Raw genomic sequence first — 13,953 nt, 5'->3', positions numbered from 1 at the left:
ACTAATTACATTAGTAGCTACATTACTATGTTGTATGCAGTATGTTTTATTTGTATGTAGTTCCAAGCGTTGTGAATCTTATGAAGACATTGGATGCCAATAACGCACTTATTACAGTAAGCCATAGCAGTAGAACATCAAAGTAACTAAACATCTGTTGATTTGTTTACGTCTTCAATTTGCAGTTCACCACTTAGATCAACTGGGGGCAGTGTGCACTTCAGTGATCCTTACATCCATCTGGCGACGAAGAAGAAATGCAATAGCTATCCAAACGTGGGTGCTGCTGCTGTGTAACAATATTTTTCTCCCCGTCTTGGAGAGGTGAACATCACTGTAAAGGTTCGGATCCGAGAGGCAAAATGCCTCGTTACGCACAGTTAGTGATGGGGCCGGCTGGTAGTGGTAAGGTAAGAATGAAGTGAAAGATAGCAATTTGCTAACTTATCAACAAAAGTTGAGTTGAATGGTGGGAAATGCATGCATTCCCCGCCAGAATGGCTCTACTCAAGATATACTATGTAACACATAGAGAATAGAAGATGTGATGTGCTACGGTATGCTTGCATTTCAGAGTACATATTGTGCTACTCTGGTACAACATGCAGAGGCCATCAATCGCTCTGTTCAAGTGGTCAATCTTGACCCCGCTGCCGAACATTTCAGCTATCCTGTCATGGCAGGTGAGATCGAGATGATCATATCAACTGCTGCTCTATGCTGGACATGTTTACATTTTCAATCGATGACTCAACACAGAATGGTCACAATGTAGCTTATTTCTTCAAACTAGAAACACACTTTTTCTGTACATCTCGATGTTTTGTTTGTTGTTTGTTGATTGTAGATATCCGTGAGCTGATACAGGTAGATGATGTGATGGAAGATCCGTCTCTCAGGTTCGGCCCAAACGGAGGTTTGGTCTTCTGCATGGAGTACTTGGCCAATAATTTGGACTGGCTAGAGGAGAACTTGGGTCATGTCGAGGATGACTACATACTGTTTGACTGCCCAGGTAGCGTCCTACATTTGATGTGTAATAGAAATTATAACAGTCGACCAGGTATTCATGTTACTGTGTAGATTTGAGTCCCTTATTTACTTTTTTACTACTTTCTTTTTGTCTCACCCTTTATCTGACAACCAACATTTACAAAAAGGTTTATTCAGATGATAACCAAAATGTACCTCTTCTAATCGAGTCAGAAGCACCTTATTATTTTTATTATATTAAAATAATATTATGGTATTATATTATTTGAATCATTGATTAGACCTTGGACTTTGGGATCAAGTTTCATGGCTTGACATGAAATTTTGGAATGGTTATCGATGTCACCCTGGGCACCAGAGATGCGCCGTCACAGTGTGGTTGTGCTCTGCAGGTCAGATCGAGCTCTACACACATCTGCCCGTCATGAAACAGCTGGTGGAGCAACTGCAGCAGTGGGAGTTCCGTGTGTGTGGGGTCTTTCTGGTGGACTCGCAGTTCATGGTGGAGACCTTCAAGGTTATACCATGTTTTTTTTCTTCTTGTTATATGTTCTTAAATATATATATTGTCGTTTTTTTGTTAGTACTAACAATTAGTAATTAGTAATAAGTACTAGTACGAAACTCAAGTTATTCGAGTCACCTATAGTCACATGAAACTATAAGCTTCTTATCAATCAGTGTTAAGATAAACACACATACACTAGAAACCTGATTGTGAGAAGGTTTCTCTTAACAGCCATTTAAAAAGCCCATCTTCGTAACCCCATTTCACCCCAGAGAAACCTTGTTACTCTGTCTAATCGGCACAATGTGAAGCAACATATTGAATTTCAATACGTTTTTGTTTTTCTTGTTTGCAGTTCATCTCTGGAGTGATGGCTGCGCTGAGCGCTATGGTGTCTCTGGAGATCCCTCAGGTCAACATCATGACCAAGATGGACCTGCTCAGCCCCAAGGCCAAGAAGGAGATAGAGAAGTGGGTGTCTTTCTGAGATTTCTTTCCCTTGAAGAAAAAGAGAGGCCTACCAATTTTGACGGTTGATCTTAAATCATTGTAGAATATTGAACATTAATGATGGGAGCAGGTTTACATACAATGCTGGTGCACAATGCACATTGGGAAGATTATTTTGAAAAGCCATGCTTTCCATATGTTTTCTTTGAAGTAAGACTTGGTTCTTTAGGCTAATTCTATATATTAATTATAGACACCTAAATGTATAGATCCATCCTTCATCCGTCTTTTTTCATAATACAATGATTAAAATGGTTTGTCTTTCACTATCAGATATCTGGAACCAGACATGTTTTCAATGATGGAAGATAACTCGGCCAGCTTCAGAAGCAAGAAGTTCGATAAGCTCACTAAAGCTATCTGTGAGCTGGTAAGTTCAATTCAATCAAACTACGATTTCCTGGCTTTTGACATCTATTATACTGGAGGTGTCTTCTTGTCGGTTTTTTACTCTGATCTCCTTATAATATTACACTATGGTTTATGTTCTTATTTGATCCAAAACACTAGAAAACAATCAGTGTATTGGATTAAAGAGAAATATTCTTTTGCCGGTTGTCTTTCTTTTTCACCAGATTGATGACTATAGCATGGTGAGATTTCTTCCGTTTGACCGCTCCGATGAGGAAGGAATCAATATAGTTCTGCAGAATATTGACTTCTCTATTCAGTATGGAGAAGACCTGGAGTTCAAGGAGCCAAAGGTGTGGTATAGTGCAAAGTGGCATGATCTGATGTGTTCCTATGTGGGAGCTTGGCCTGTAGCATAAGCACAAAAAAGTGCTTTGGTAGGAGAGGGAATATTCAAATAACCAAGTTATTCTTTGTTAGTTTAGTATTTGGACATTTAAACATTATTCAAATACTTCTGTTCCATCGAAACTGCCAATTTGAGATATTGCAACGATTATCCAAAGCTTGGAATTCTGTATTCGGGCCAGCCCTAAATTCTGGTAATCTGAAGTATAGCTGTAAACAAAGTACCACAACATGGTACCATTACGTTGCAGGGATCTGTGATCTAGCACCTGTGATTCTGTAGATAAGGATGTATGTTTGCAAGGATTTTATATTTTATTACAAATGGATGGTTTTATGGATGAATTCTATAATATAAACTGCTAATATATATACTGAAATCGGTCTTATTTCTTTCTGTACCTCTCCATAGGAGTTGGAAGAAGATTCTGGAAACCAGCAGCAGGATGAATTATTTCAAGACAGCGTGGGGAGTTGAGAGGATGCCGAAATAATTGTACCAGAGATATGCATGTGTGGGTCAATCAAAAACACAATGCATTGATTCACATCAACAAGATGCTCTGCGACTCCCACAATGCTGCAAATGACACCCTCTTTGTATATATCAGTTGTCTATGTTTTTATTTATCTTCAAGCATTTACTTTTATTTCTCCTGTTTAAGACTTGTATGTGATTTTAAATAAATATGCACAGATTATTTTTGCTGGATGATGTTGTGACGTGTTCATGATTTTTGACGAATGAGACGAATGATTTTGCCATTCATCGTCACTTACCCACCATCGCCCTCTTGTGGTATTTCTGGTTCTCTACACGAGTCTACTTCCTGTTAAGCCGTAGGGTGGGATAGGCGGAAGCAGCGTCTTGCATCGCTGTCGATTTTCTTTCGCCGAGCAGAACGATTGATATTTGTCAAGATGCCGGTAAGTAACGATGACAAGGTCAATGCTATGTTTTCCATTTCATAGATCGAAGATGATCATTGTGCCAATAACAATAAAGACCTGTGGTGATGAAGTGGAGATTTGATTTGAGATGACAGGCTTGCTAGCCCAGCTAGCTTGCTAGCAACCCAAAATGATGAAACTAGAACGAGCGAGTTTGACAGTACATCGCCGTGTAACCTTTTCGATAAAACAAGTCAAAGAGCGAGAACTAATAGCTGTCATCAATTGTGTTTAATTATTAGCACATGAGCGTATTGCAATTACATGAGTTACATTGTTTTTTTGCTACCGTTGATGCCACAACATTGTTATTGACACGGTCTTATATCATGTCGAGTATTAACGTTACAATAATATGTCGTCTGACAATTACATGCATGACAATGAAATGCATTTCATTCCAGGCGTATCATTCAGGTTTGTTGGACGGTGATACCAAACTGGTGGGGAACATGGCTTTGCTTCCCTTAAAAACCCAGTTCAAAGGACCAGCTGCAAAAGAGAGTAGGTCTTGCTTTACTCTTATCTTTCAGTATATATTTACTGTACCAAACGAATTCATTCGTTTGGTATGCATTCGTTTCGTATTATTGATGATATTTTGAATGCGCTTGTAACGTCATATTTATTTCCTTGTTGCATTTCTGCTTCCTTATATGGTTAGTTGCAAACCGATGATGCAAAACTTACTACCGTATTCTGAATTGGCATATCCACGTATCCATTTCAATCACAGGTGTATTTTTAGTTACCCGTTTACAAGTTCAAGGTTATCCAATGAAATTCAATTATTTGTTTTGTAGCGGTATTCAACCTCTTGTTGTTTTTTTCCAGCCAAAGATACCGATATAATTGATGAGGCCATCTACTACTTCAAAGCCAACGTCTTCTTTAAGAACTACGAAATTAAGGTCAGTAAACTGTTATTGTATACTGCCTCATTCAGGATAAGTTATATATATTTGTAGCTGCACACAAGTTTAGGTTAAAAAAAATTTAAAATCTAGCAGCAGACCTCTCTCTGCCTGTTTTGCTTTAGGCCCGTGCATGTTATGTTCTTCCACATGCCACAGCTTGTCTCACTGCTGCCCTCAACTATTCAGTCCCCTCTTGGCTCCCATATGTTGCACCACATGCTATTTCATTATAGACCTGAAAAGATTGCTACCTACTGCATATTTCACGTGTTCATATATTCATGTTAATAATTTCTCCTTTGTACTCTTTTCTTTCAGAATGAGGCCGACAGGACACTGATCTATGTCACACTGTACATTTCCGAATGCCTGAAGAAGCTACAGAAGGTAAATAAAAAGTACAAAATTAACTTGATATATAGTGGTTTGGTCCTTTTTAATTGAACCCTAGAGCGTTTCCCTTGCTAGCAGGGTTCATTTAGGGTGTTGAGAACGCTTATTCCATCTCAGGGTGGGTGCGGAACAAACAAACTCTGGTCCGCTTGAAAACGGGGGTCTCGTCCACTTCCAAGTGAACTCTGATTCGGTTAGATTTAGGTGTGAATGCGATCCGACCCAACTACAGGGCTACAAGTAAACCAAGAGAAAACTTCATTATGGGTCTAATTAACCCTTTGGCCGCAAACTGGAAATAACACAATTCCTGCCACGATTTCAACGTTTCTGTCCTTAGTCTGTTAACACCACTCCGCATCTTAGTTTCAGCAGTTCATCAGTGAGACGTTAGGGATCTAAGTGTTGTATTCCTGTGTTTCCAGTGTAGTTCTAGGGGCCAGGGGGAGAAGGAGATGTACACCCTGGGCATTACCGCCTTCCCCATTCCTGGAGAGCCTGGCTTCCCTCTGAACGCCATGTACGCCAAGCCCGCCAACAAACAGGAGGATGGTAAGGAGAGACATCATCGCTAACTTTTCATCAAAAGGCATACAAATTTGTCATTTAGTTCCCAGAAGCTATTATTATGAATCTGTACTTGTTTAATCTGTTGGAGCAGTTGTGCCAAGTAAGGAAAATGGTGCATCGTTTTATACATTTTAGTTAACTGTTAACTGTTACTACAGTAACTGTTGTTACTGTAGTAACAATTTACAATTAGAATTTACAATTAGAGAATAGAGGGAGAAAAGCATCCATCCAAAATCCTTTTCAATTCAAACGAGCGAGTGCCTATTTTGTTGGAGTAACAATTTAGAAAGATCATATCCCACAAATCAACTGTAATTTATGGTATTACCCTTGTTATTTCTAAAACATATATTTTATCTAAATATGAATACCGGTTATCCCATGTAAAAATATGGCTTAGTAAGTTATGAAGCCATCTACCACTATGATCTACTCTTCACTGCCCATGAACACATTGTCTATTTCCCTTCCAGAGACGATGAGATCCTACCTCCAGCAGCTTCGCCAGGAAACTGGCTTGAGGTTATGTGACCGTGTGTTTGATTCCGCGACAGACAAGCCAAGCAAGGTGAGAAATTGTGCTCTCAAACTTCATTCCTGCAATTTGGTATTTACGTTTTGAGAAAAGATGACATGTTCTATTTTTAAATGTCTGCGATTGCCTAACAATTGTTTTTTTGTTTTCAGTGGTGGGTGTGCTTTGTCAAGAGGCAGTTCATGAACAAAAGTCTGTCTGCCCCTGGCCAGTAAATGACCTCAACCTGTGTCTTATTACTTGTGCAAGAATGGATTACTTTTTCTTTATTTTGAATACTTATGTTCGGACATGAGGATTTTGTACTTAATGGAGTCCAGAAATATACCTTCACTCATCTGGTTGTTAATCATATTGAGCTGGTGCTTAATGGAATAAAGCAATCATATAAATCTGAAAAGTATTGGGTTTTGAATTTCATATTAGGTGTGTGCGTGCTTAATAAAGTGTGAAAACACCCAGGTGAATATGTTGTGTTCACTGGTGGGGAAAATAATAGTCAGCACATTACAACAAAGAGGTTCAAAGGCCCAGATTAGAACATGACACATGAGAATACGAATGTTAAATCAAGAATCGTCTCATATCCAGATTTATTGCTTATTTTCACAATTGAAACACGCTCAAATAAATCAATGTTATTCCATTGCAAACATAAACCTTTACTCAAAACAGCTTGTGCATAAAATTGGTTGTGCATTTCAGCACCACCATTACATCAGTACCATTAAGTACAGTGTAATTAGTCAAAGTGGATACCAAGTACTCGCATAATGGGACTAGGTAGTTGAATGCTGGTTAAACATCAGAATATTGATATTCAGGATATTGAAATGCATTGAATGTACATGTTGGCTGAAACTAACGTTTTAGATGGCAGCACAGTATATGCAACACTTGTCAATGTACTTATGGTATTTCTCCACTTTTAATGCTTAATGCTTTAATGTACCTTCAATCACCCTCTCACTGAATGCTACTAAGTTATACCTGTATAGCCTATCCTTATATAGCAATCACGGACCAACACTTAACCACCTCCTTGTAGTGAAGGATATCTGTCCACAAAGTACTTATAATTAGACTCCCATTTAACCAGGACAAAATAAATTAATAAATTCATCGAAGTGACTGATCGTACACCTTAAATCAATTGACTATAGCTTTCCCATTCAAGTCATTGATGCAAGATTTTCCATATTTATGTTATATTAATGTAGGGCTTGGGACGTAGCCTTTGACACAAGGCATAAACACACGTCCGTTAGGCTTATCAAAGGAACACACACACCGTGGGATAGTTTTCAAATATTTATATTACACAAAAATATGCTTGAGCTCATTTGCTTTTTGCTCGTGGATTGTTAGTCACGAACAAGTCTTTCAGACTTAAATTAGGAGTCTTCTGATACAAATGTAACTAAATTCAAGTTGTCTCATCTTTCATGCGGGGTCTGAAATGAAAACACAAGACAGGTGGGCAAATTGTTTCATGGATTTTGGGGGATTCTTTTGTATACATCAAATAATATACATATATAGATATGTATAGATATATTATATGAATGTTACAGGATGGTCATGACTTTCATGCCTTCTCAGAACTGCCACAGATGCTCACAGATGAAAATTTCAGACCCCGCTTGCAGGGAGTCAAAGTAAGGCAGCATGTGGACATGTATGCTCCTCATGAGAAGGAACCCTCAGCGAGGTGGGAGGGGAACAGGAGCATTGTGGGAAAAACACAGATTCTAAACTTCTGAAATGTTACACACATCAGGATTGCATCAACAATGGCTCAGCACGGCAGACTGAAAACAAAATACCCAAACAACAATCATGCATTTCATGTATCTAAATAAATAGTTTAGAAAGTCTCATAGCAAAATGTCTAGCAAATCTGTGCATAATCAAATGGGAGTTCCCCTTCCCCCCCCCCCCCCCCGGCAGAGTTGCATAACATGAAATGATAAAACAATGTTATATTCGGTTCCATTTAGAATGTTTTATGGTTAATTGTAAAAGTTTGAGCAAATAATTTGTATTAGTAATTATATTACTTATTTTGTCACCCAATGCAGTTGATACAACGTAACAGTATTTGCACAGGTCATAAAAAGGAGGAAGCAATTAAAGGTTCTGTTTTTTTCTCCAATGCTAATGACAATGTTACGATGAATGAGCCTAATTGACTGAATACATAATGAATAACTGTGCAAATGCAGTCATATCGTCACATACAGCGTGAGAATACCCAGTTGAACACTTTCTGAAAATATATGTCATGTGACCATTATCTTAACAATCAGAAGGAATGTCAAGTTATATCTTATTTAATCAGTTCTGCCTGTGGTCTGGTTCACTGCAAACCAGATTTTGAATAACTCCCGTCACCGCAAGGACTGAAGGGGCCTGTGTTTTAGCCGAAGCTCAACGGTCGAATCCGATTCAGATTGACAACAAAGCTTGAGTGAAATGCACATTGAAAATATGATGAATACTAACCAACCCAAATCTCTCTCTCTCTCTCTCTCTCTCTCTCTCTCTCTCTCTCTCTCTCTCTCTCTCTCTCTCTCTCTCTCTCTCTCTCTCTCTCTCTCTCTCTCTCTCTCTCTCTCTCTCTCTCTCTCTCTCTCTCTCTCTCTCTCTCTCTCTCTCTCTCTCTCTCTCTCTCTCTCTCTCTCTCTCTCTCTCTCTCTCTCTCAGAGCTAGGGGACATTATTTCAACTAACACTGCACAAAAGGAGCTTTGCTTTGTTACTTTAAAGTGTGTAATGTGGAAGTTATTGCCAAGACAGTTCCATATTGTTAGCCTAGGAAATGTGGGGAATAAAATCGTGTCAAGAAAGCGCAACACAAACCGATTTAACAATAGAGGTTAATATTAAATCCGGTGTCATTCACATACCAATTTCTTATACAATGGATATCATACTGGCAAATGGAAAAAGAAAAGACCTAAAATATCTAAATAAATGTGTTTACCACCACGATGGTACTTGAGTTTTCACAGCTTTCAAAAGTAGACATCCTTGCGTGTTATTTTAGTGTGCGGGCGTTAGCCGTTCATTCATCCATTCAGAAGAACTGCGAGGGGGTGTTACGATGACTTTTAAGTGCAACCCCTAATGCAATTCATCAGTCAGCTCCATCCTGAAAATACAAAACATACATTTTACAATCCTTATTATTGATGGAAGTACAGTATTTCCTTTTCACCTATTGTGGCACACTTCAAGATACGTTATTATGATTAATCACTTTTACATACGTACATTAATAGTTTCCTTATTTAATGAATGTTGCAACGGATGAACTTCGTCTAATCGCGGAGGGTGGTTTCGTCATGTATTGAAGTATCTTCCTGTTTATTTAAAAATGACGGATGATGGAAGACAAGAGGGGACTTGTTTTCTGCATACCAAAACTAAGCTATGGTACTTATTTTAAGAGGGGAAATTGTGCATCAATTTAACTCAATTTAATTTAAGTGGAAATATCACAGCGTTTACTGCATTTACAGGTGAAATACAGTCCTTGAATTTTGTGTTTTGTCTTTCAATGAACCACCAACTCTTCCAGACGATGCAATTGTGCCACACAAAAGCCAGCAAAATCACTGCAAGTTGGTACATACCAGCTTCTGAAACAACCTCTGTTCTGAACTGGCCTTAACCCCTGAACTGGCCATTATACATCTGGGTGGACACACCCGCTTGTGACGTCCCAAACATGCATTGGGTTTTAATTGGTTCATTAACCTCACAGCTGGTGGTAAAATGAGGCCCTTTAGTGTAATTTGGCATGGAGTATGGATTGAGGAGTGCCTACCTTCTTCTCGGGTCAGATTTTCTAGTCAAAAGCCATCTCCTGGCTTTTCCTCACACAGCGCGCTACCTTCTTCTTAAACTCTCCGTTCGGGTCTTCCCGCCACTCTTTCTGCAAATGAAATCAGAGCACAACATGACGTAACGGCCGGCCATATAGCAGCCTCGGACTCATAAAATACACTGTGACAATTGCTAATAGCAGCGGTAGACTTATAACCCTTTGGATTCCTGGTTGAGAAGTGCACTTCTAATGGGAACTATTTTATACATAGTTTCATGGACCATTTATATTGGATCCCAATTCTTTCATATATTCCCACTGCTGTGAATGGGACTTTTAGGGCGGTGTCTTATAATGTGGCAAAATATTAAATGATAATATTTAAATATTCATATTATGGATGAATGATGGTTCAGCCAGTTCTAGCTACTATTTCATGTTACTCTGCGTGGCTGACTGGAAGATGTCCGAAGCCTTCCACTTAAGAAAGCATCCTACTTCCACCAGTATCCATGAGCATGACCGGTGATGGTGCTTACAGCTGCATCCACGTTGGCAGGAGAGTCTCCATTGGGGTCGGCCAACATGGAAATGACGCTGATCATTATGGTCTCCACAGTATGAATGGGCAGCCAGCGCTCCTCTGGCTTCTCATAGCCATATTTGTCCTCTCCGGGCTCATGTAGGATAGAGATGCATACATCACCATTCTTGGCCACTGTTTGAAAAACAAAAAAGGGAGGGGGAGGATTTGGAATCGATCAGCGATTGAGTTACCCCTAGAAGAGTTGTTAGGAATACAAATATTAATATCTGTATACAATTTTAATAAATGATGTGAGGCGTTGTCGTGACACGTGGGTTGTGGGTCATGATCGCCCTACTAGTTCAACATTAGAGAGCAAATGGTTAAATGTTTAACTGGGCTATAGGTAGTTTGCCTTTGAGGCACCTCTGTTTATACATTATGGAGCATTTCCACTGGAGGGTGCGGGTCGGTTCAGTCTGCAAAGGTGCGGCACGGGTCGTGTATCCACTGCCAAAAGTGGGCGTGATCCGGACTGAGCCGCATTGAGCCGTACTCGTCTTGCAGTACTCCTCCGTTGGGTACTGAGACACCTGAAAGGCTGCCGGCAAGTTTGAGCTACACACGCTGTCCGTTGATTTGTCGACAGAGTCGTCACTTCCGTGCGACAGGGGGATAATAACAAACAAACACAGTATCCACAAGGTATTTCTGGACAACGGCAAAAGAAATTGTGCGCGTTCTTCTTTTTCCTTGGATTTATTAGCAGGCTACACTGTGCTATGGGCTGCTATCGGGCTGCTATGAGATCACGATGCTACCGTAGCTAAACCCCGCCCTACCATAAGGGTAGTGTCGTAACTGAGCTGGGCTATACCGCACCCTCACTACTGGGCTGAGGCATGCTGGGGCCGAAGCGTACCCGCCGGTGGAAATGCGACATTATTGCACCGTTGAGCACTTTTTCACTACTCTAACGCGTCAAGAAAAGATGACAAATCAATTTATTTAAGGGCTATTCCTACATGCGAACACCTAGGGCTATTCCTACATGCGAACACCTAGGGCTATTCCTACATCAGGACACCTAGGGCTATTCCTACATGAGGACACCTAGGGCTATTCCTACATGAGAACACCTAGGGCTAGCCCTACATGAGAACACCTAGGGCTATTCCTACATGGGAACACCTAGGGCTATTCCTACACAGGAACACCTAGGGCTAGCCCTACACAGGAACACCTAGGGCTAGCGCTACATGGGAACACCTAGGGCTAGCCCTACACAGGAACACCTAGGGCTAGCGCTACATGGGAACACCTAGGGCTAGCGCTACATGGGAACACTATATTTTCGAGTGAAAATGTTCGGGTATTTTTCCTTGGTCTCATAAAATATGACATCACAACAACGTCATTGGTCAGTTGCAACAATGGTCCTGGAGCAATATTATTTTGATGATGTAGCAACACGGCGATATCAGATCGTGTTTGGAAACACCTAGGGCTATTCTCTACACAGGGAATAACCAAGGCTATTCTCTACACGGGAATACACAAGACTATACTCTACACAGGAATACCCAAGGCTATACTCTACATGGGAATAGCTAAAGCTACTATCTGCATGGAATAGCTAAGGCTATTCTCTCCATGAGAATAGCTAAGGCTATTCTCTCCATTGAAATAGCTATGGCTATTCTCTCCATTGGAATAGCTATGGCTATTCTGTACATGGGAATAGCTAGGGCTATTCTCTCCATTGGAATAGCTAAAGCCATTCACTCCATTGGAATAGCTAAAGCTATTCTCTACATGGGAAGACCTTGTTCTACTATACATCGGAATACCTAAGACTTCTCTACATGGGAATACTGTAGGCTACTCTCTGACAGCCAGCAGCTGACCCTTAAAGTCATGGTTGGGTCAGGCCCCATTACCTCGAAGAAATAACTCTTGTGTGTAACATGTATGGAGGATGTATGAGGATATATATATATATATATATATATATATATATAGTTTCCTATGATGCTTGGCTTTGGTGTATCTAATAAACAGTAATATGTACGTACCAATGTACTAATACATAAAATGTTGATGATAAATGATAATGCTTTTTACAGGTATATAAACTAACAACTATGTGTTGAGAATTTATCCTTACCATTAGGATGCCATACTTCCGTTATGAACTTCATCTTTGGCGGTCTCAAAGGATAATCTTTGGGAAATATCAAGTGAGCCTTGAAGAAACCGCCCTCGCTGCAAGTAAGAACGGGTTTGTTGTGGGTTAGAAGATAGGGAAGAATATGACTACAACTGATCGACTTGGTTATAGTATTCAACTCACAACAGTGTATCTTGTGGCCCGATAACAACGACCTCCCACTGGTATATGTCATCGTCATCGATGAGACCTGCAGAAAAGCCTTCCACTGGATTCTTGTTTAGCTCTGCAAAAATAGCACATTAAAAATGAATACGAAAATAGACATTTTATTCTTGCTGTCACCTTTATGACTGATGTGTTACGTGTGGTCTGACGGGCTTAAAATGATTCACAACCTTTATAGTTATGACGTTATGTGAATTGTTGTGTTGCAGGGCCGAAAAGAATCACGTCTATTTTGAGCCATTGGTGAAATCGCCCGAACATAGACCGGGTCTCACACACACACACACACACACACACACACACACACACACACACACACACACACACACACACACACACACACACACACACACACACACACACACACACACACACACACACACCATGTGTGACATAATGGACGTTTTGACATGCGATTATCAGACGCCGCCTCATGGCTAGCATTACGTGACACCAATGTTGCTACTTGGATTAAGCTACAATTCGCTAAACCAAGATCTGACATCACACAAAATGAAAATCTGTAAGTCACTGTGGCAGGTTGCTCATCTGACACGCCGGCGAACCTTTAAACTACAGACGAGCAGGCTAACTTACCTCCGAGTTGTTTACGCAGTAACAGATTTGATTGTTCTGTCATTTTCTATTAACGAGTTGAGTTCTATGAGAAAACGAACTGTCAGTACAGTTTAATGTAGATACTCGGCTAAGGTAAGTCAACGTCGTCCACGTTTCTTCTCAGGCCTTGTTATTGGCTCACGGTGAATCTCAGCAACAACTCAAGTTACAAGAAATGAGGGAACCACCGACAAGCCAAACAAAACTTCTCGCATGCGCCCCTGTGCCGAGCTTCCGGGATATTGCGTGGGGTTGTCACTCGGGGGAGGAGCCTAGTGCTGACGTCATTTATATAAAGCCTCATGAGCAACCCTTCGGTATAATAAAAAAACAAAAAACACACACACATTAATACCTGACATTGTTGTGTGGATATTACATTTTGACCTGACGGAATGATGATTTAAAACGTTCACTGTTCGATTAAATGGGATGTGACTT

General features: G+C 40.2%; 3 protein-coding genes across 3 annotated transcripts; 2 read left to right on the top strand and 1 right to left on the bottom strand.

Moving 5' to 3' along the window:
- Nucleotides 1-189: 189 nt before the first annotated feature.
- gpn3 (GPN-loop GTPase 3) lies at nt 190-3,482 on the top strand. The gene is made up of 8 exons (XM_084486541.1): nt 190-410; nt 575-683; nt 848-1,015; nt 1,386-1,510; nt 1,857-1,972; nt 2,285-2,381; nt 2,587-2,715; nt 3,183-3,482. Exons 1-8 carry the CDS (start codon nt 363-365, stop codon nt 3,246-3,248), a joined length of 858 nt encoding a protein of 285 aa, XP_084342667.1. The 5' UTR covers nt 190-362; the 3' UTR covers nt 3,249-3,482.
- Nucleotides 3,483-3,608: 126 nt separating this feature from the next.
- Nucleotides 3,609-6,569, top strand: arpc3 (actin related protein 2/3 complex, subunit 3). Its single transcript, XM_084486490.1, has 7 exons — nt 3,609-3,697; nt 4,126-4,225; nt 4,556-4,632; nt 4,957-5,025; nt 5,457-5,583; nt 6,078-6,172; nt 6,292-6,569. Exons 1-7 carry the CDS (start codon nt 3,692-3,694, stop codon nt 6,352-6,354), a joined length of 537 nt encoding a protein of 178 aa, XP_084342616.1. The 5' UTR covers nt 3,609-3,691; the 3' UTR covers nt 6,355-6,569.
- Nucleotides 6,570-8,906: 2,337 nt separating this feature from the next.
- On the bottom strand, nt 8,907-13,713 carry ube2g1b (ubiquitin-conjugating enzyme E2G 1b). The gene is made up of 6 exons (XM_084486248.1): nt 13,492-13,713; nt 12,850-12,952; nt 12,664-12,761; nt 10,510-10,688; nt 9,971-10,078; nt 8,907-9,292 (listed from the first exon to the last, which is right to left on the bottom strand). The coding sequence occupies exons 1-5, from the start codon at nt 13,532-13,534 to the stop codon at nt 9,992-9,994; spliced, it is 510 nt and encodes a 169-aa protein (XP_084342374.1). The 5' UTR covers nt 13,535-13,713; the 3' UTR covers nt 8,907-9,292; nt 9,971-9,991.
- Between the last annotated feature and the right edge of the window lie 240 nt (nt 13,714-13,953).

This window comes from Micromesistius poutassou, assembly GCF_964030765.1.
Source record: "Micromesistius poutassou genome assembly, chromosome: 22".
Classification (NCBI taxonomy): domain Eukaryota; kingdom Metazoa; phylum Chordata; class Actinopteri; order Gadiformes; family Gadidae; genus Micromesistius; species Micromesistius poutassou.
Note: the sequence above shows the minus strand (reverse complement) of the source record. Positions and strands in the feature narration are given on the sequence as shown.

Coding starts and splice junctions, on each gene's coding strand:
- gpn3 (XM_084486541.1), top strand. CDS start 363: ATGCCTCGTTACGCACAGTTAGTGATGGGGCCGGCTGGTAGTGGTAAG. Junction 684..847: donor CAGCTATCCTGTCATGGCAG/GTGAGATCGAGA, acceptor TGTTGATTGTAG/ATATCCGTGAGCTGATACAG. Junction 2,382..2,586: donor CTAAAGCTATCTGTGAGCTG/GTAAGTTCAATT, acceptor CTTTTTCACCAG/ATTGATGACTATAGCATGGT.
- arpc3 (XM_084486490.1), top strand. Junction 4,226..4,555: donor AGGACCAGCTGCAAAAGAGA/GTAGGTCTTGCT, acceptor GTTTTTTTCCAG/CCAAAGATACCGATATAATT. Junction 5,026..5,456: donor GCCTGAAGAAGCTACAGAAG/GTAAATAAAAAG, acceptor CTGTGTTTCCAG/TGTAGTTCTAGGGGCCAGGG.
- ube2g1b (XM_084486248.1), bottom strand. CDS start 13,534: ATGACAGAACAATCAAATCTGTTACTGCGTAAACAACTCGGAG. Junction 12,762..12,849: donor GGGCCACAAGATACACTGTT/GTGAGTTGAATA, acceptor TCTTACTTGCAG/CGAGGGCGGTTTCTTCAAGG. Junction 10,079..10,509: donor CTGCCAACGTGGATGCAGCT/GTAAGCACCATC, acceptor TTTCATTTGCAG/AAAGAGTGGCGGGAAGACCC.